The sequence below is a fragment of the Taurulus bubalis genome (genome assembly GCF_910589615.1).
Source record: "Taurulus bubalis genome assembly, chromosome: 4".
In the NCBI taxonomy this organism is placed as follows: domain Eukaryota; kingdom Metazoa; phylum Chordata; class Actinopteri; order Perciformes; family Cottidae; genus Taurulus; species Taurulus bubalis.
This window is the reverse complement of record NC_136592.1, coordinates 9,034,102-9,056,806: the sequence shown is the minus strand read 5'-3', so window position 1 is coordinate 9,056,806 and position 22,705 is coordinate 9,034,102. Positions and strand designations below refer to the sequence as shown.

Sequence of the window (22,705 nt, the reverse complement as noted above, 5' to 3'; positions counted from 1 at the left end):
GTCTCATTCTCTCCACTGAAAGCTGCTGCAACGCTGACACCTTTATTTAGACAATCTAATAGACTGGTTGGAGTGTGTTTTATTTAAGCTTAATTACACATTAGGTGAGTATTGTATTTTTTTCTTACACAAAGGTCGACAAACTCAGCAATGTTTGACAAAACGTGTGATCCATCTGTGACGTACAGCGAGTCACAGAGAGAGTAATTCAGTGTGAAAAGACCAAGGAGGACACTATTCAAGGTGCAAAGTAAGTTGCGAAGACAGTTTCCAGTCAATCTGGCTGTTCTTGCTCACTTAAATATATTTGTGTTGTCACTCATTCGGCTTTTGTATAAATAAAGCAAAGCATTCTCTGACCTTGATGGTGAAACGCTACAAGCAAGCCTGTAGTATTTCACCATCACGCTCCATTAAAGATGCAACACATGTATCCAAAAGGAGTAGACTAAATTGTGAAACCCTCCAGAGCTTACGTGGATATAGATAATGCATGGTAAGATATCATTACGGTATGAATTCTTTGATCTCGTTCTCGGAGGAAACAGCACTTCATGGCCATGCTGTGGAGACATCCTGCTGGCCGTTTAGACGAGACGAAAGTGAAGTAATTGATCATCTTTGAGTGTTCTTCCCGCAGCAAGACTCAAGTGATGAAACTGGAACTGTTAGGCCGAACCGTGATTTATTAAAACACAAAGAAAAAAATTGTGCAAAAATAAATCTGGTAGTTTGCTTTGTATCAGCAGACAAGAGTAGACAAGGGAATGACTTCAAACATCAGTTATGCCTTACACATTTTGTTAGTTTTGAACATACAACTCTCAATATACAGCATGTGTACTTAAAAAAATAAAATACAAAAGTAATACTGATAGCAATGCTGCCCCCCACGCTTGCAGCTCCAACCGCTCCTGGAACTCTGAATAAAATGTACAAAACACTCTTTCGTCATCAATCTGCCTCTTACTTATGACAATAAAAGTTACTTTTGACCCCTGAAGTAGTTCAAGACTTCTTTTCACATGTTTTTATCTAGTTGAATAAAGTATTTTATTATCCAAATAACTTTCCTAAATATCATTTTCCAACTACAATTAATTAAATACTCACACTGCGGGAGTGTTTAGTACCTCTTTTAACACATTTAAAAATCTCTCGCATCCCTTCTTCAACAACCTCATTTGTGTGAACTTGAGATAATTCCAACGTGGGCTCACAACAAATGTCTTTAACAATCATTTGTCTCATGTAGGTGTTTCTGAACGCATGAAAACTGTTGCGAGCAACCGGGATCCTTCAAGCACCTTCTCAAAATCAACAAAAGGGGAAACGTCTGCCGTCATCATCTCACCACTGTCCTGAGGAGTCACAGCTTTACAGTGTCATTCATACCTGATGGTGAAATGGCGAGAGGCAGACAGATGATGGGAGAAACAGACCCTACAAAAGGAGTCACTGAGCGCTATTCTCCCGAGTGAGCCTCCAGGTGTGTGATCAGCACATTTCCGTCCGACTCTGTGGCCTGCGAGCTGGTTTGTCTGTAGTAAGCGCTGCCGAGCGTGGGAAGCCCGCGGAAGCGCGAGGAGTTCCTCTTGTACACAAACCACATCGCTCCTGCCACCAGGGCAAAGATCAGTACGGCCACCAGCACGGCGGCGGGGATGACGCCGTGGTGTAAACCTGAAATGCACAACGTTATAGCTTCTAGGTGGCCTTTTTTCATGTGTGGTCTCTTTGTATTATACAAACATTGATGCTGATATATTATATAATAGGTAGGCCTATTGAGATCCTCTACCTTAATGAAAGTATACAACCCCACTTGTAAAATACTCCACTACAAACAAAAGTCCTACACTCAACTTCAAATATAGTGCAGTAAAAAATATTTTTTTTATTAGAGAAAAATATCTGTAGAAGTACAATGTTGCATAAAAATGGATATATTGAATTTAATTTGTACTTAAGTATAGTGCTTTTACTGAACAAAAATATAAACGCAACACGTTTTGCTAAAATTTTGCACAAAAAAAGGCGTATTTCTCTGAGATTTTGTTAAAATCCATATTAGTAAGCACTTCTATAATCCATCAACCTGACAGGCATGGCATATCAAGATGTTGATTAGACAGCCTGATTGTTACACATGTGTCTTTGGCTGGTCTCAACGAAAGGCCAATATGCAGTTTTATCACCAACACAATACCAGAGGGGGATCTCCTCCCAAATGAATCCTGTGTGACCAAAAAATGCACATCTGTAGCCCGATTCCTGTGAAATCCATAGTCCAGACAAAACAAATGTATTTCTTCAAGATAAAACTGCATATTTCAGAGACGTTTTATTGAGACCAGCCCAAGACACACCTGTGTAATATCCATACTGCTTAATCAGCATCTTGATATGCACACTTGTCAGGTGGATAGATTCTCTTGGCAAAGGAAAAGTGCTCACTAACACAGATGTTAATACATTTGTGCACAAGAGAGAAATAAGCATTTTGAATGCATAGAAAAAAACTTGTACATGTTTTATTTCAACTCGTAAAAAATGGGAGAAAAATCTAAAAGTGTTGCGTTCATATTTCTGTCCAGCGTATAGATGCATTCCACCACTGTATAGTTTTAACGTGCATCACATTGTTTTAAAATGCTTGTGCTAATGTCACCCATCCCATCTAAATCGTTCAGATGAAAGTGCACTTTACCATTTAAAGGTTCCACCTCCACCTCAGCGATTACATCTGCAAAAAAACACATACAGTGGAGTTCAATTCAACTCATCATGTATCATCTTGTGAATTCAGACCACGTGGTGTGTGAGCAAAGACGAAAACCGACACAGGCCCTGACTGTCAGAATTGTGATGTGTAAACCTGTAATACCAGATTCAGTGTTCAGTTTGTGGCAGCGGAAACAAGAAGTGAACATGTATCATGGATCAACATATCATTTTGGGAAGCTACAAATATCTCAATATGTTGTACGAGTTTAATACAGGGGACCCCATAGTCGCTCAGAAGGCCCCCACTTGGACTCACCTGAGGTCGTTTTGCAGACGAAGCCGAGTCGCTCGGCGCATTGCGACAGGTGCCACACGCCGTCAACCACCCTGGTCGTAACGCAGGCATCTGCAGTCAGCAGCCTGGAGTCTGGGGCTTTGTTGGGCCAGTTGATGTAGTCCATAGGTGAGCCGTCCACCCAGGCCATAGAATCAGCTGAAAGCACAGGCCACAAGTCAATGGGATGGGATCGCAGGGCACGGTGATCATCTCATGGGTTCCAGAGAGTGATCGATTCTTACTGTCGGTGTTGAAGTACATCCCCAACCACACGGCGTGGTGAAGGAACCCCGACGACCAGAGCTGCTCCAGAACAAAACGATTCTCTGTCTCGCTCTCAATGGTTAGGACGTCCGAGGTGTTGACTGGAAGTGATAGCAGCACAAACAAACTCACAACTACAGTCCTTTGAAAGCAGCAATTTACCATTTTTTGGAAACGCTCCGCAAGACAACAAATACATGTTCAACTATTCCTTTAAAAACAATTATAACGGGCAAGTATCAAGTATTATAAACACACTAAAGTATGTTGCCTTAAGCATAGTTTTACTGGTTGTATCCATTTCTTCAAAGTGGCATCTCTAATTAAGAACTCAACCAGTTTTCTAAAGAGCAAAAGCTTCATCAGAGTATCTCCTCTAGTTGGCCTGTAGGGGGAGTATGTATTCCATACTGCAGATTACAGTGACAACATATTTCTCCAATTTCCAATCATGTTAATCATCAATAACAAAACCAACGCATACATGACTTAGTAATGAATAACAAAAAAATGTCATCTGACGAATCGCTACCTTTCTGCCTGCAGTGCTCTCTTGACTCTTCAAATGTAAGCTTCTGCACCACAGGCTCAAAGTCGTAACAGCCATGCCTGAATTTCACCCATGTGGAGGGACACGCCACCTCGTATGAGATGAAGGGTTTGTTGCCTGAGAGAGAGAGAGAGAGAGAGAGAGAGATGGATGATGAGGGACAGAAACTCAGCAGCTGAAGAGGTGCAGTGTCGAGTGAGCACTGACTTGGTGGGGGGACATGACACAGGGCTCCTGGTAGCGGAGTTTCACAGTCGGCTCTCCGCCAGCCTCCGCTCACGTCCATGTACACACACTCTCCCGTGACAAAGTCGTCATCGGTCGCGTCCCAGTGCGTGTACACTGTGTCACTGCCATCTGACCACTGGTAATTGATGCCACTCTGTAAGGGAAGTGACCAGAGTGTCGGTGAAGAAGCTGCACTTGTGGCGACACTCTGCCAGGAACACTCAACACTTAATTCACACGGACCTCTGACTGTGTTGTTCTTTTTTTGTACTACACATTTTGCAGTTATGCTAAGATTTGTTTGTTTACTTGGATACATGCAGGTTTTGGGTTTATTTCTGAAATACTGTGTACTGGGTTTGTTCTTCTAATCTAGAAGCGTCACAAAATATAAAACTCAAATGGAAATATTCTTTAAGAATAACATGATTCGCAGCAGTCATAACTCTAAACTATGAATCACTCCAGTTATTTGTTAGCATTGGACGGGGATGGTTCATATAATAAAGCACTGCAATAAAAGATAAAAGAACAAAATTATTGGTTCATGAGACGGAAATAAACGGAAACAAGATCAGGCAAGATTAAAACAATAAATATAAGGGATGTGGAAAGAGAATCGTCTCTCTCACGTCCTGTGTTCATTTCTCTCCATGACTAAGACATTCCACGGGGCCTCAGCGATACTTGAATCCAAATGTTAAGGCTCTGGCTGTCTGCAGGGAAAGCGCATGCCTGTGGATCGACTACCTCTACGTGGGCAAAAGGTCAGGAGAAAACCCTAGAGGCATGTGAGTCAACTGCAACTAGCCTTCGGCGGGCATCTCTGTAATGAAAGATAATTTCTAGAATCTTTTTAGGACCTTTTGTTATACTTTCCTTTAAAAACTGAAGGCAGCATATTTTACAGTATTCAGATTTTGTTCCAAGCTATTTTCTTTTTTTACTATAAGCCTCTTGTGTGCATCTATTATTAAATAAATAAGTAGAAGCTTCAGATTTGTTGTGTTGCATCCTGGTACAAAAGAGCAATGAAGGTCAAAAACTGTATGATTTGCCAGGATTATTTGAGTGTTGAGCCATCTACCTGATGGCGTGGGATAGGAAAGTGACTGCCAGTTTTAGGATGCTGATGACACGTGGACATGCACAAACTATGCATTTGGTTAAAAAATAGATAATTGAAATTGAAAAAAGCATTTCTAAAATTCATCTCATGCATACTGATGTGTATTCTCTGAAATTCATGCTTATTAAGCAATATTAAAAGGAATAGTGTTGGGAAATACTCTTAGTTGCTTTCCTGGCAAGTTAGATGAGAATAGAATACTGCAGGGAAGTTTACATCCACTGGTTCCCTTGTGGAAAAAACAATGGGATTTTTTCATCTGATTTTATTTTTTAAATAACTCTGTGGCAAAACACAAGTGTATGATATATATGATATTTAAAAATGAACACCACTTTTATGTGATTTTTTAAGCATGAATGCGTTCGGCAGTGGTAAAAAAAACACCATGGTGAGGCTGAGAAGGCGCCTGTTAGCAATTGCCTTTTTTTGGATAAATAAAGGTGACATTTTGAAGAACAGAATATTTACCGACAGATTTTACAATCTAACTAAAGTAAAAGTAGTAGTTTGAAAACTTGTTAAGTGAGTTTGTTTCCCCCTGTTTCCTCTCTGTATGCTAAACTAGCTAACCGGCTTATATTTACCGTACAGACATGGGAATGCCATACCATCAATCTTCTCAATTAATTACTGCTAAAAAGGTGACTAAGCGTATTTCCCAAAACGGAAAACTGTAGAAGAGCAGACACACACACACACACACACACACACACACACACACACGTACATATTGCATGAGAGGATACATACGTCTTGACTATACAGTCCAATCCAGTGGGGGACTGCCAATCTATTCACAAGGACAGTAAGGAAAGCCTGGTGGTATGCATCTGTAACGCTCACTAGGTCAGAATCCTTCTCTATGCACATATGCATGGCCCCGTACCAGCTCATGTTGCCGGACACAACCTTGTAGCTGCGGCTCCTGTACTCAATATTGTCAGGGAGAGGGTGGTGATAGGAGTGGGTGGGGGGTTTGGATATATCTGTTTCCAGCAGAAAAAAAAGGACAAAAGAGAGGAGAGTGGGAAGTAGGGTAGAATGATTACTTCAAGGTGTTAATGTTTGGCACACGTGCAATCAACGAATGACTGATTAGCTGTCATTCATAAATAAATTAAAGGGAGTTGTTTGACAATTTGAGCTCATTTGCTTTCTTGACGATAAAATTGACATGAAAGTGGAATCAATCTTCTTATTTAACTTTTCGCAAGAAAGTGAATAAGCGCATTTCTGAAAATGTCAAACTATTAATTTAAGCTTAACAATAAAAGCTTTCAATGATCAAAATACGTTTCAACCTGGCACATTGACATGTGGTCCTTGTGACTCTATGGGTCATTAGAACTTACGGGATACGAGAAAACAAGGATATCAGGGCAAGCTGTACAAGCCTCCTTACTTCAGTCAAACAAACATGATATTTAAGAGAATCATTGCCAACACAAGTCTGACCGAAAGTAAAGCAGACACCTGTGATAGCCAATATAGGTAACTGCACAGGGATCTACGTCTATACAATATAAGCACATGGCCACATGGGAAACACAACAGGATGCAATAAACCATATTGTTTCCTTTAAAGACACAGTAAGAAACATCCAAATCTAACTCAATATATATGACATGATTGCACTGTGGTTGATTGTGCTTTGCTATGTGAAGATAGAGCGGCGAAATGGAGTTGCTTTCCCTCAGAGTGTGTTGTTATCCATCTGCTGACTAGCTAATCGCCACCACTCTGCAGTCTGCTCATATGGCGCTAACAGCTGATAACAGCGTACCAACCCACGGCGTCAGCGCAAAAACGTAGTGGCCGTTCTACAGTCCCCTCCCTCTACTGTTTGCGTTGTTAGCACCTTAGCCTTCGCCATGTTGAGAGCCGTGTGCAGGCAATCATAGATTTGCTCTGAATTCCCTATAGAGCTCCTTTAAGTTACTCTTTAATGTGCCTTTATAGTTAATTGTGTTTTCAATTTTGTTAATGTGTTTAATCCTATTTCTGTAGCATCGTACTTTCAGTTTTGTTAATGTTTCTTTCATTTGTGGGCCAGTAGCACAGTATGTGGCTGTCAGGAAAGAAAACACCTGTCAGCACAGATGGTGCTTTGACTTGCAGAGAGAATAGGTGATGAGAGAAGTGGAGAATGTGATCTGACAGCAAAAGACAAAGACAGACGTACAACGAAAGACAGGCAGTGACAGAATAAAATCAAAGATAAAGTCGGAATCTTACCTTGAGGTTTTTGACAGACAAAGCCATACCCACTCTCGCTGCACTTCTCATCGTACCATTTTCCTGTCAGGTGGAAGTTGTGGTTGTTGGACAGAACAGTACACAGCGGCTCATCCGCAAATCCACTGAGCCACTCATCCTCCTGGGGTTCATAAAGCACATATTACTACACTCGACCTCATTCACAAAAGCACATATACGATGAAAGTGTCTTTTCATCTTCAGACGCTTCCAGCAATACTTGGTTGCAACAAATTGTAGCAATGTAGGTCAACCTAAAGTATTCACAGGAGCTTACAATGAGATAGCTCTTGGGTCCAATTGGAGACCAGTTGGTGTAGCTGACGGATTTCCCATTGGCCCATCTCATGGTGTCCTCATCCCGCAGACCAATCCACACACCTACAGGGCTTCCCTGGAGCAACATAGTGATGTAGGCTGCGGGAATGATGGCGTGAGAATAGAACAATTAAGAAATATACAACTAAGGAGTCTGCGGTAAATAAGATTAAAGCAGACTGGGAAGTTGAATTACAAACAAACTTTTCTGAGGATTTCTGGAAAAAGGCTCTCGAGGCTGTTAATTCTTCTTCTAGCTGTGCTAGGCTGTCTCTCATACAGTTTAAAGTGCTCCATCGTCTACATTACAGCAAACATAAACTCTTTAAAATGTTTCCAGTCAATGGATGAAGCCTGTAGTAGATGCTTCCAGACTCCTTGTAACCTGACTCACATGTTTTGGTCCTGTTCAAAATTATTATTATTGGCAGTCCTTTTTTAAATCTATTTCTGACATTTTAGGTATAACCGTCAATCCATCCCCACACATAGCTATTTTTGGTAGATCTCCTGACAGCCTTGCCACCTCAGCGACTCAGGACAATATTATTGCTTTTGCCTCTTTAATTGCCCGAAGGAAGATTCTTCTCTTATGGAAATCTTCACAACCCCCGTCCATCAAAGCATGATTACATGATATCCTGTTCCTCCTTAAATTGGAGAAAATTTAATTCACTCTTAGAGGGTGCTCTGATAGGTTTTACGCTTGCTGGAGACCTCTTCTTCGATATTTTGATGGACTTTCTTCTGATGAGGTGTTGTAGTAATATGCCATGACCTGCTGTTACGGACTCTTTCCTATATATATATTTACATGACATGACTACCAAAGACCTTGTCTGATGGCGTTAGAAGAAATGAACCATTCGTCGGACGTTGCCTCTACCTTGCTCAATCTCGTCCTCTACAGCAACCAGCGAGCCAGCGAAGGAGGAGCAGATGGACTGGGCATCTTTCCAACTCTTTCCCTCCTTTGGGCCATCAGGGAGGTGAAGCAGGAGACACTGCGAATACATATACACACACAACATGAATATCACATCGTGAAACGTAAATCCTAATTCCCCCATGCTTGTTTGGTCAGAATCCAAGCATGGATTGGAAGCATTCACAGTGTTTCCTGTTATCGCCCTAACATAGGTTCAAAAAGGCAAAGAGAAAAATATGACTCTTTGTTCCATATTTTGAGATCGAGGAGAAAAAGGACAGTCATTGCTACAAGGCTTTCCATTCTGTTTAATATGCAGAACAATGCATCTGTTCCAGGTCACTGGGTCTCTCTCGTTTAATACCAAACAGTAATGAATGTCTGGTTACTATCATGTCTTTAAACTATTAAACTATTAAACTATTAAACTTTAAACTGTTTTGGTGGAAAATTAGATTTCACATGTTCCCAAGGGAAATCTTTCTTGTATCATCCAATCTTGTATTTGTACTTGAACAATCAAGTGCTTTATTTGAAAGACACTTCATTTTGAAATCTAGTCCTAGTCAAGATGATTTCGTCGATGATTCGCTGGTTTTGCTCTTCATGGAGGTTGACTCAGCCTGAGCATCACCAGCGGGGGGGCGGGGGTTTCTGAAGTTGTCAACATGACTCACTCAAAGAGGCAGACCCCAGAGGCAGCTGTGAATTTAGAGAAGTGAACTGATTCGTGGAAGAGAACAGAATATAATGAGACACTTTTTGTTGTTGTTGCAGTTTGTACATAACAACAATATAAGCGGATACTCATTTAAAATGGTAACGCTTTACTATATAATAATAATAAACGGTTTATAAATAACTATCGTGTGGCTGTAAACCGTATGTCAACAATTATCATCATAAGAATATATATTTAATATTAGTGTTTTACTATATTGTGATTCATTATCTGTTTACACACCAGCCTCTACTTCTGATACTTGTTCCCAATACACTTACAAATGCTTATATCTCCTTAAAACTACATTACAAAGGAGTTATTAACCTTTTAATTTATGTTGATATACTGCCTGACTAGGAGGTTGAAGAAAAGTGTTATGTACAGGTTATTTAATTTATTCAACTAGATATTAAGGTCTCATTTTGCCACTTTTACTAATATGTGACTAATATCGATTGAGTTAAGGTTCTATAAGAGGTATTGTTGAAGTGTCTTTGCATCAACTGACTTTCATTATACAATATATTTCAATGATGGTTGTCGCTGCTCGACCCAGCCCCCCCCCCCCCCCCCCGCTTGAATGTGTGTGTGTGTGTCCAAGTGTGTGTCTGCACCTTGTGTCCAAAGTACAGCCATTTCTCCGGACATCCTCCGACGTAGTGCGGCTCCCTGGGAGTCTCCACCACAGACACAGTCTGTCTCTTGCACACGTAGCCGTGGAGATCGCTGCATTTACCCGTCGACCACTTGCCTGCAACACACCAGGGAAAGCTCCACACATTCTAGTACAGAGCGTGTAGACGTTCACCAGTGAGTGTTTCTGAGTGCGCGTTGCGTTTACCTGATAAAGAGGACATGGTGACACACAGGCCGTTTCTCCCTGGGCCACCACTGGCAGTCCTCTCGGCCCAGTTCTGATATTCTACCTCCGTCCTGTCGCTCCACCTGCAAACAAATACCTTAAATGAACGGACCTCACTGACGTCTTAGTTTTAATATCATACTAGCCTCTATTGTGCTCAGAAACTGAGTTATGTTTTTGTTATACTCCTCTTTTCCATTTGGTAACACCTGCATGCCCCTTTCCCTTCCATATCATATGTATTCAGTTTAACTGATTTGCACTTCAAATGGCTATATGTCCCAAATTTGCAACATGCAAGCTACGACACAAAAGATTATTACGTCTTCACTGATCAAAACCCTTCCGGCAAACCGTGCATGAGCATTCCAAAGCCCTGTTGCAGATGTATCTGTAATTTGGGAGTGGCTTCCACCGTTTGCAATAGGCCCGCAAGCAGTGATCGCAAATTGCTTTTGGGATTTGGGCCCCTAGGTTGTAACTACGTCAATATTTCTTTACTCGAGCTGTTGAACAAAGAGTTGACTGCTCTAATAGACAGTTGCAGTGGCAGCAACAGGAAATGTTTAACAAACTGCAAAACACACACACACACACACACACACACACACACACACACCTGGCCTCCTCTCCAAGCTGCCCAATGGACAGGCCAATCCACCAGTCTGTCGGGCCCACGGAGAGCTGAGGAGACACAGTGAAAGGAACAGAGATGAAAAAGGACTTACTCCACTTTACCCTCCTCCTTTGCAATCCAGCCCTCACTGGGCCAGAAGATCGGCTTTTTCAGAGCCTCTCTGACATGAGCGTCCATTCAGGCGGCCTCCTTGGCCCGTGCTTCGTCTCTTTCATCGCCTTGTTTTGTTCCCTTTATCCCCTCACAAGCCTCAACACCACAAGAGACTTCTATAGTGTGGTCCAAAAGGCAGCTGTCAGAAAAAAAACTGCCTTTTTCTTACTCCCTGTGTGTGGGGGCACTCAAGCATGAAAGCACATGAGGTAAGTTTTACTTGGCGATGTGTGTCTGTAAACACTTGACTTTGTATGAGTGTGTCAATTGTGTTCACACTTGTTCATGCACTTGTTTGTGTGTGTGAACTGTTGGGAGAGAGGCCTGTTGGACCATTTAACGGAGAAGAGCCTCTGTGGTTAAGTACATTGCTTTGGCTATGAACTACTGTCACATTGTGCTCCTGCTCACTGAAATCTCCCCCAAAAAATTGTTTTGCCCGAATGCCCCCGACATCATTTTGGTTCTAGCAATTAGATGGCGGCAGTATTTGCAAAGGGAATAAGTAAATGTTGGAGTGATCGGGGAAGAGGTGGGAAGGATATAATCACACAAATAAATGCTTTACCTGCACAGAGATAATACTATTTATTCGTAGCAAATTGGTTGCAGGTATTATTTTGTGCAATTGAGTAGTTATTTCTTTATTTTAAAAATGAGCTAAAATTGTTATATTTCCTTTTGAATGAGCTCTATCATTTTGGTAAATAAAATTGTCATTTAAATGAATACATTAAATTTTACCGTGGTGTATGTTTTACAAGGACACGAAGATATGAATGAGTGATTGCAATCTTAATGAGGTTTGGTTATCACATCAATGTCAAACACATTTGTCCTGTAAATATGAGTTTAGCCGACATAATTATATTACAAAATTCTGAATCTGTCAAACGCCAAAAACCGTAGGGAGTGTTGTCCCTGATAATTCACTCTCATAAGTCGGAGAAATTAATAATACTGTTACGGTGGTGCTGTATGATACCACTTGATTATAGTGATTATAAAATAGATGCAATTTTACAATGATATATCTCCGTCCGAGGACATTGACATTTTGTGAATAGAAGTTCATGAGCAGTGGCAACAACAAACCCGCTGCAAGCGCTCTTTGACAAAGTGCAGCTCCTCTCTGGAGTGGATGGACAGCAGGTAGGCTCCCATCATCTGACAGGCCAGAGAGACGGCGTCCCAGTCAAAGGGCTGCTTCGCCAGCAGGTACTCAGCTCCATGGTAAAAAACCCAGGGCTCGCTCTCTGTGGGGGAGGCAGGCGGATAATTATATACTGTATATATATGTCTATCAATGTCTATAAAGCTTATGTTTGCCAGAAGCAATGAAGTAAATACTTACGCTCGGTGTACCAGTAGGGTTTTTTCAGCTGGTCACCTGCAACCAAAAACCAGAGTCTGGTTTAAGTAATGCGGCACTGATGTGTGGAAGAGCAGCATGTCTGCGTGGATGGAGAGTGGTGGCGTGAGGGCGATTACCTCTGGACAGCTTGCAGATCCACTCGTGTTTGGTGTCACAGGGCTGCGGCAGGAGAGCGTTGGTCAGGTCGCTGTACACAGCACAGTCCCTCCTGTCGTCCTCCTCGTTCTTGTCCTCTATGAAGGACGTCACCACCTGCACCGACACACCAGACAAAACCAGAATGGTTACACCAGCTGAATATTTACTTGTGTTCCAAAATGGCCTTGGGACACTTTGTGAACCTCTCTCTGTACTTACGGGAGAACCATCAGACCACTCCCAGGCTCCGGGATGTTCAGGGTCTCTCTTATTTAAACCCACCCAGAACCAGCGGCCCTCTGTTCTGAAAAAGATAAACACAATGCAACAAGTCCATCTGAGCAAGTGTTTACATTTTAAGATTTGAGCTTTGACAATGATCTCTCATGTACATTGTGGAATAAATATTTACAGTTGTACGGGAGTAAATACACAGTTTATAATATATTTCATCCTTGTATTTAGTTGTAGACTTGAACCACAAAATAGCACATTGACATGTGAGATTGTTTATCACGGTCTGGATTATGTCATGGTTAGCAAAGTAAGCAAAATCAGTTAGCACTTGTTTATAAGTAATTATACATTGTAATATAGTGTATATTGTCTTAAAGGTTTGCAGGACATTCTGGGGAATATTTGCACAGGTGGAATAACCAGAAGAAAATGTGGAATGCCTGAGGGTTCTAGGACCTTTGGACTTCTTATTTTTCTTGTATGCTTCCCCATGGTCACATCAAACACAGACATGTGTTTTCTTCAATTAAATTCTGAAAACCAGAACATCTGCATGCACGAATCAAGTAATATCTTGTTGCCATTGCCTAATGACAATTTAGTTTTTTTTTAAATTCCAGCCTCAATTTGTTGTTAATGTTTATCATCTGAAATATACATTAAAGATTTTTTAATTGCTGCCATTATGGGTCAATAGTTTTTGCCTTGCTGATTTTATTCCGTTGTATTATTGTGTGTTGTGTGTAAAGCACCTTTTAACATTGGGTTTGCTACACACATACACTTAAATATCATTATTATTATTTAAAAAACTGTAAATCCAATACTGTCATTAAAGAGCACTGCTCATTGAGTTGCAAAATTTACTCAAATAACTAATGTTTGACAAGTGTATCATCAAACACACCACAAACCTAACTTACTTATTTGACTAACTTACTTATTATCTAATTGTTGCAGCACATTGATATTCTAAAATGCTTTTCTTGGTTTCATGACTTATTGTGTTTTTTCACTGACACTGTCCAAAACAATCCTAAACCACATTTCATCTACAAAACTAAATCATACAATCCTTCACCCCCAGCTCTATGCACATACAAATAACCTGAAGCATTACCAGTTCCCATAACATTCCTGCACTGACGAGGCCCAGAGGGCTGTACCAACCCTTCAAACATGGTACTGAGGAGATGCTTAACAAACACCTGCTCCTCATAGTGGTAGAAACTGGCCAGCTGAGATCCAAGGGCCTGGCAGAAGAAGTCTGCCTCCACCCAGGAACGCTTCATCAGCACTTTCTCATTGTGGAACACCTAGAAGAGCAACACTTGGTTAGTTTTCTGTTTGTATTTTCTTTTCTTCTTTTATAATTTCAAAATGTTTCTGTCCCGAATGAGAATAACATGTAAAACTGTCAAATTCATTATAAATCATTATGTATACATGAGGCAAGCAAGGAACAGATACATTATTAACCTGCAGTAAACCATTATGAGTCAACCTCATAATGTTAATTTCCTCTCAAATCTTTTCTCCATTCCAAAGATAATTTTTGAGTAACTTATTTGTTAAGTTAGTAGTCACCTCACAAACCCGCCTCGAGCCCTGTCTATAGAGCTGAAATAATAAGTTAATTAAGTGGGCGCTCGTTCAACAAAAAAATGCTCGCGTCTTTATTGTGAACATTTTCTGTTTAGTTTTTAATGGTAGTAAATTGAATATCGTTTGGACTGCTGGTAAGGTAATGGAGGTAATGATAGAAGGTAAATCAGAAACATGAGTCAGGACAGAGAAAAGGGAGGAACACAGAGAAAAGATGAGGATGATCCCACCTTAAAACAGTAGAGCATCCCAGGGCGAGATTCCCACCCTGGAGGACAGGGGACGGAGGCATCGATGTGGTGCTCTGGCGGCTGGACATTGCGGTAGCTGCTAATGCTCTGCTTACACACCGATAAGGCCTTGTGCGACTTGCAGTCTTTCACTTCCCAGTGGCCCAACGCTGGGCCGCCTGACATGGCAACACAGCCGCCAGCACTGACTGAGAAAAGGAAAAGATGAAGCCGTTGAAAACGAGGAAGGAGATTGACATGAGACCAAAACCAAAACGCAACGTACTTATTTATAATTAGAAAAAGAGTTTTCCAATTCACCTGGCTGGTGTTTGTTCCAGTTTGTGAAGGTAAGAGGCATGGAGGTGCTATTGTGAAGGAGCCAGCTGTACTCTCCCCTCTTCTCCAGGTCTATGAGGCCAATCCAGTAATACCTGCTGCTGTTGTTGGTCCCTCTCTCGCTCACCAAGCTGTTGACGAACGCCTGCTCAAACCTGCCAGCACGAGGAAGACCAGAGGATGAGGAGAGAGGCTCCAGTGTTGCCACAAATACAACACAGCTGGCCATAATCTGAATAAAGCACCTGTTTTCCACAGTAAGGAGAGGAGCAGTGCAGTAATATCCCATCAGTGCGTCTTCATGGCTCTGTTCATGGCTAGTCACAGTGTAGCAGGAGTGGCCATGTCGCTTCCAGCCCTGCAACATCAGCAAAACAAAATTAACTTGTCACACAGCGTGTCATTATGTTCCTTTTCAAGCTGCAGCTTTACAACGACATCATAAAAAACGTACCTTTGCGTGCGGAGGACCTGAATTATTATCCAAAAACGTGATGATGAGAATTAAGAAACAGTACTGTGTTAGTGAAGGAACAATATAAACTTGTTAATACTTTTTTTGGGTCCTGATCATAATGTGTCCGGTGCTTTAAATCGTCAAGCACTGAGAATAGGAATCAAATGTTAAGTCAGATTGAAGATATTTTTGATCTTCCTGTTCTTCTGTTTTTATTCAGGCAAAGTTCTTCTGTGGCTGCTTACATTTAATATTGGAGAACTTTGTAATAACAAGACTAACACAGCCACACTAGCAGCTCTGTGAGGCTGCAGTTAGGTACAGCGGTGCTTGATCAGGCTAACATGCTTAAAGTAACATTGATTTAAATATTTCTCAAAGTTTTAAAGGTTTCCTTTTGGCATCACGACCAAAACTCAGGTATTGTTATTGGCACGTCTACTGAAATCCTTCAAAGCGACACATTCCTAATCTGGAGCGAAGGTTAATCTATGCGTTCGTGTATATGTGTGCAATTAAATGCACATCCGTGTGTGTATACTCGTCTGTGTGTTAGTTGTGTGGTGGGGGTGTTTTGACAAGTGGCGTCAATTTGCCCCCTCTCCCCCCGCTTTAACCCCTATATCCCATCTACCCCCAATCCTCCCGATACTTGGGGACCAGAGGCCTACACAAACATTTACACGAAGACAAAACCCAAAGCTTTCTTTAAATCCAAACTGTCTGGACGCCTTTTTAACAACAAAATGACACGACGGTAGACATTTACAGACGAGAAAGAGACTAAAGTGGAATATATGGTTTTGTTGCTGAAGCCCGAATCACCAGAGACTGCTCTAGCATGTCCACTGGTATTACGTCTTCAGGGACATTTTTGGCTTTGTGTTTCAGGGCATGAAGTTGCCCGATGACTCAGGAGTCTGATATTCTTGTAAACAGAGTCGAGGAGCAACACGAATGCCAGACAATACGTCAGCAGTGGAGTGAATCAGCTCATTGTGCTTGTGAAGGGGCAACTCGCTCACAAGTTGAACTGCAGCGGGCGGCCGGCTCCGCCTGGTGCACGTCCTGATCTGTGTGGGGTTATTGTAACTCTGCACAGCACGTAATCCGCCTGGCAAAGTTAAATATAGTTGCTTTGGTTTCGGTTGAAAATAGACAACTTTCTTCATCAGAATAAATCAATAAATCAGATCCATTTTTCGCTGGACTTAGGCAATGCGTTTTGCTTTTTAAGACAAAAACTGACATCAGCATAAACAAAAACAATTACTGGAACAACCTGAAACTATGATGGATCAATTATTATAAGAGGTAAATTAAGGAGATGAAGTGTTACGTAGAAATGTTTCGTTATTGTCCCTCTTCAACTGGTGTGGTTAGGGAAAAGTTAGAGCTACTATAACAAAAATAAGTAAAGTCAACCAGCTGCTGGGTACACGCTGACCTGGATGTATGCACATGCGCGTTCATGTTCGTACCTCAGGACAATCTTCATCCCAGGCTCCAGGCTGATGGGCGGATTTTTGGATTTCTCTTCGACACACAGCAGGCAGTCGCTCATCACATGACCCTAAAAGCCAGTTACCTTCCTGTGAAAGAGGTCAATGCTATAACTCTCAAAAGACAGAATCCAATAAATGTATTCAAACATTTAAAAAAAAGGGATTAGAGCTGACAAGATTAGACAATTTATTTATTAATCTGCATTTTGATCATTGATTAATGGTCATTTGATCAAAGTCAAACGAGAGATACGTTGCTTTTACTTGTCGCCATTGAAGTAAATGGAATTATCTTTGGGTTTCTAAATTGTTGGACCCCCCAACATGAAAGAATCACCTCCCACCTTCCTGTTAGCTTTGACACAGAGTGTTGCATCCGTCAGGTTGTGAGGAGGGTGATACTGGTGCCAGAGAGTGAGAGTCACTGGTGAGCCATCAGACCACTCCACGGTCGGCGACGATGCCGGTTTCCAGAGACCGATCCACACCTCCACGCTGTCCCCAGACACTACGAAACACGAGGACACGCACACACAAAGTACTATTTAGTGTCCCCTTGTTATATCTCCAGAGTGTCTCCATTAAACGCTTGCTTACAGTTAGTCAGGAGCTGGAGCAGCATCTCCACCTCGGACAGGGAGTGGAGGCTGGTGAGGTTTGCCCCCTGAGAGCTGCAGGCCCGGGAGGACTCCTCCCAGCTTCCGGCCTCCGTCTCCGACAGCAGCCGATAGCAGACACCATTATGAGGCCACCAGCCGTTACTACACTCTGTGTGGATATACTGCCAGTTCTCTGTGGGAGGAAGACGACGAATTGGGAGAGGAGGAAAAATCACAACAGGACAGACCAAAAAAAAAGCAAACAATTTCGCAGCAGACACTGTTTTGGTCTAGCCACCGACAGCGCAATAGAGAGAGAGAGGTCAGAAGTTAACTCCCCAGGTGCAGCGCAGCTGTTGAGGCCAAAAACTACAAGAGCTAATTCTTCTTGTGCATTTTTGCACTTTGTCCCATAAGTCACCACCGCTAGTAGGTAGGATACCTCTGAAGATACATGCATGTGAGGCTGTAATGCAATGTGTTCAGCGTATGCTCTCACCTAGTGGCTCTGCTCTCCGGGTGTCGTTAGGCGTCTTCTTACAGATGTAAGGCAGAGCTGACTCACAGGACAGACTCTGCCAGTGGTTCTCATAGGCTGAGTTGTACACTCCACACTGCATGTTGTCCTGCAGCGGGCTGGCAGGCAGAGCTGATGGGAACACAGTTACGGGAGTTTATTTTGAAAACCATTGTGTGTTCTTCCTCATCTATACTTCCTGTACTTCCTCATTTGCATTGTTGTATGTAGAAAGGTATTGAAGGGCCAACCTCTCATTTTACCACAGACTGCTCGTACATTCTGTGACATTACTATAAAGCTTTGATATTACATCAAATAAATGTATATTTAAAGTTTTATGTGAGAATCTATATATGTTGGTCCTTTAAGGTGAAGTCCTTGTTCTTTTGGTTTAATATGAAACGTATATAGAATAGAGTCACATAGAATATATAGAATAATCTTTTACACTTAAATTTTATTTTAAAAAGAAAACATTTTCAGTTATGTATAAACTCCTTTTCAATGTTAAAACTACAACAGACAACATGTTTTGCTTCACAAATACAAATGCCAGTACATACAGTATACTGAATAAATAATATATTGAGGTGATTGAGATTTATTTTATTTTCCGTGAAATAAGCTGTACTGACGTGCCAGCAGAGCACACAATGCATTGCACCCATGGCTAATGGACTGAGCCATCGGCAAGGAGCTGTTTTTATGGATTTAATAGTCAATCAGTCGCTCGGGTTTATGTCGATCAACACTCTACGTTCTCCAACACCACGCGTCAGAGAAGGAGCTGATGTAGTCTCTCTGGCTCATACATTTATGTATGGCATGCACACATTTTACAATCTGTTTTCACACTGTTCATTAAACTGAATAGCAACTTTTTGTTGTACGCACACTCTGGAGTGCACAAAATTGCATAAGCTTTCCACGATTGTCTCTTGACAAAAACAAATGTTCAGTATTACGCACTCAATTCGCTATTCATTCCATGAAACGGAGTAACCAAATAATCAGTACCTGTGGTGAAATTGACCAGGGATAGAGGAGCTCCATCAGACCACTGCCACCCCCGTCCATCCTTCAGGTGGTTCAGCCCGATCCACACCATCGCTCCAACACTTGCAAGTCGATCTACCATAAGACGATGTTATACGAATTGTCAACAAATCTTTTCCGCAATAAATTACCGGTTAACTATCTGGCTGAGGGGTATAAAAGTAATCAGGACAGTTGACGGAAAGTAATGTGGAGTATTGAAACAAGACATGAAATGACTTATAACCCTCATGAGAAGCAGTGCGAATGAATAATCTCTAGGTCATGTAGTTCCAGTGTGGCGTTTGTTACTTGGTGGATGTTTCATTCAACAGTTGTTTGGTCCCTGCATGTGTTTTCCATCAAATGCCTACCTCTGATATACCTGTGCTCTGCCAGGCTGGTGATGCTGAGCAGATTTCCCCCTTGAGCCTGGCAGGTTGACAGCGCCTGACTCCAGGTTAAGATGGTGTACAGGTTGAACTGGTAACACGCACGCAGCTCCTGGTTTGACTCCCAGAAACGGTCGCAACTGAAATCTACGGAAAAAAATAAAATAAAATAAAAAAAGACAGCAAGAAGCTGAGAAGGAGAGAGGTGAAATGAGACAGTGTGCAGATAGTTTCCAGCTGTGGGTCAGAGTCACTGACATTTTAACATTATATTGAGTTTTTTTTGTCAGATACAATTATAAAGATATTCATTATTGTCTGGTTGGAATGTTTTCTATGTTTTCATTCTAAATGGTATGCGATTCAAATATTAAAAGGTATGTTTTACTATGACTTTGAATTGTACAAATTTCAGTGACACAAATAGATTTTTAATTTATGGCAAGTGGAAACCCAATCATTGCGCCTTCGTGTGATCCTCAAACATTTCCTCTCACAACCATTAACACGTTGCTACGGGAGGACTGACGTTGGGCGATAACGTCGTTCATCCCAAAGGCGCAGGATGGGGTTGAGCTGAAGGCTCTGTGCAGATCAGTCAGGCCCATCCACACCAAACCATTTAATCATGGGCCTCGCTTTAGGCATTACGTTGTTGAAACAAGAGGTGTCCACATACTTCAGACCCTGCAGTGTATCTACCCATCCTTACTCCGTTGCACTCTTCTTTACCTTGTACGGGACAGAAGCCCCATCTCTCGGCCTCATCGTAACGAGTGGTGGTAGCGCACCACTGGAGGTGGTCCTCGTGCCCCTCAGTCGTGCACTCATAGTACCATTTGTTGTTGTATTTAAAGGGCAAAGCGCAGGGCATGCCACGTGCATTTCCCAACAAAGTGTGTATATCTGCAAATAGAAAACAAGCCTTGTGTGATTTGACATGACAGACATCCGGTGCAGACCAGTCAGAGAGTCGCTGAGACATCTTAGTGTGTCAAATGTTAGATCGGGAGTCAGAAGACATGCAGGGTATTTCCGGCGTTTACCTTCATAGGGATATGAGCACGGCCCCTCTCTGGGTGTGCTGTACCTTTTCCACTCATGATAGGAGTTTTTCTTCACCACCACCAAACGTCCGGCCACGGCCACCTTCCACTGGGACGCCCCGTACAGTACGTTTCCGCTGCAGCGCCACCACAGCACAGGGAGGGCCGCGTCGCACTCGAACGTGCCGAGCGGCTGCGTCGCGTCAGAGATGTTGAGGCCCAGGCACGTGCTGGTGCCCAGGTTGAAGAGGCGATGTCGGGAGACCCACTTCCACAGCATGCGACGCGTGGGCCGCTCGCAGTCTTCCAGCACCAGGTTGGAGCGGTCCACTGTGATGCAGCGCTTCAGCGGCTCGCTCTCCAGGATGAACAGACCCTTTTCTGAGGTGGGTGAGAGACGAGGAAGAGGGGGAGGGGGAGGGGTGAGAGACATGGGGCAGGAAGTGGGCAATTGAAGTGAATGTGTGACACAAGAGAGAGGAGGATGGATTTAGTGAGAGCAAAAAAATAATAGATGTATGAGGGCATAACCACACAGTGGGAGGCGAAGTCAGTTCAGAGAGTAAAGTCAGAGTGCACTTACTTCTCACTTCTCACCTACTTTCAGCTTTAATATTTCACTTCAACTTCAGATGTTTCGGCACCAAAACAGAGCAATAGGTCAAGCTAAATGAAGGCCTGAGGGAACCTTTGATGTTTCCTTTGAATAAAGGTCTCTGTGTAACTGGATACTCTAACAAAACAAGAGGATGTATCGTGAATATACACATGGTAGTGATGAAAGCAGCGAGAGGAATTATTTCTCCCCTCATGTCACTATTGCGGTCGTCTTGACTCTAAGTTAACATGTCGGGATGTAAAACAGAGAAAATCAGCATATCCTCAACTGTGAGAAGCTGGAATCAGTGCATGCTTGATGTTATTCCTTCATAGAATTTTAAAATTGTCAATGATCATCAAGTCAACAAATTATTTCAGCCCTACTGCAAGCAATTTGACATGTTAACCATCTGCAATCTACTCTTTATAGTGTTTACTGCCCATACTTAATTCATCTTTGGGACAAAGAAACATGGACAGCACATGTTTCTATTCATAACAACTTTTTTTTACATATAATAAAAAATCCGGGTTTGTAATGTGAGCCAGGCTGCAGCAGTGGGGCTCAAACTCTGGTCCAGAGGCCAGCTCGGGGTCCAGGCTACAGTTATATAAGTGTGTGCCGTGCTACATGCACAGGACAGGAACATGGACGGTAAAGCTTTACTTCTAGACTAAAAGACCACCGAGCCGCAGCTGCAGCCAAGATGACTCGACTTACTGTAGAGCTCCGTGAGCTGTTTTTCCTCCAGGACCTCATCGTCTTCCTCGCTGACACACTCGCAGCTTTTCGCCAGCAACACCGCCGCACAAATAGTCGCCACAACAGCCACGGAGTCGATGAAGCGAAGCGACCGTGTGAACATTTCGACGGCGGGATGCGGTGCTGAAGCGCCAATGTCCGCACATTCCGAGGCTCCTGTTCAGAGAGAGAGGGAGAGAGTATTTCTGGTTTTTCCCCTCAGAGAACTTTGTGCCGAGTGAAGTTTTTCAGCGGGGGACCAGCGACGTCACGTCTGACGGAGGAGCAGCTGCTGCTCCCCGGTCGGGAGGCTGCATTCCTGCTGCCGTGGAGTGACTGAACGAAAGAATAATCTATCTAAACTAAACTAAACTAAACTAAACTATATATATATATATATATATATATATATATATATATATATATATATATATATATATATATATATATATATATATATATATATATATATAGTTAGGGAGCTATACAGACATAGATCCATTTCAAATTAGTTTCTTTGCAGAATCATATTCACATGCATTCTACTATAACAGGATGAGATAAGGATTTAACTTCAGAGCAGAATAAACCTTTACCAGCTGCAACCATGAAGTGATGAACACGTGAATGCATCAATAATTATAATCCAATATAGACAGTATTCTGAAATGGGCCATTCTTCATAAATGGTACTTCTACTTTTGGTCCTTTAAGTTTATTCTGATGATAATACTATAAACTTTTTACCAAAGTAAAATTCTGTATGCA

General features: G+C 42.1%; 1 protein-coding gene across 1 annotated transcript; it reads right to left on the bottom strand.

The window, feature by feature from the left end:
• Positions 1-603: 603 nt before the first annotated feature.
• Positions 604-22,061, bottom strand: pla2r1 (phospholipase A2 receptor 1; the record flags this gene model as incomplete). The annotated part of the gene is made up of 30 exons (XM_079217392.1): positions 604-1,683; positions 2,711-2,746; positions 3,044-3,220; positions 3,307-3,429; positions 3,861-3,995; positions 4,086-4,260; positions 5,989-6,224; positions 7,475-7,616; positions 7,773-7,912; positions 8,700-8,817; positions 10,080-10,216; positions 10,307-10,410; positions 10,947-11,011; positions 12,213-12,373; positions 12,472-12,507; positions 12,609-12,744; positions 12,850-12,934; positions 14,038-14,183; positions 14,703-14,911; positions 15,024-15,196; positions 15,287-15,399; positions 16,980-17,090; positions 17,348-17,511; positions 17,601-17,795; positions 18,102-18,251; positions 19,140-19,253; positions 19,532-19,696; positions 20,282-20,455; positions 20,596-20,976; positions 21,917-22,061. 30 exons carry the CDS (start codon positions 22,059-22,061, stop codon positions 1,466-1,468), a joined length of 4,464 nt encoding a protein of 1,487 aa, XP_079073518.1. The 3' UTR covers positions 604-1,465.
• Positions 22,062-22,705: the final 644 nt, after the last annotated feature.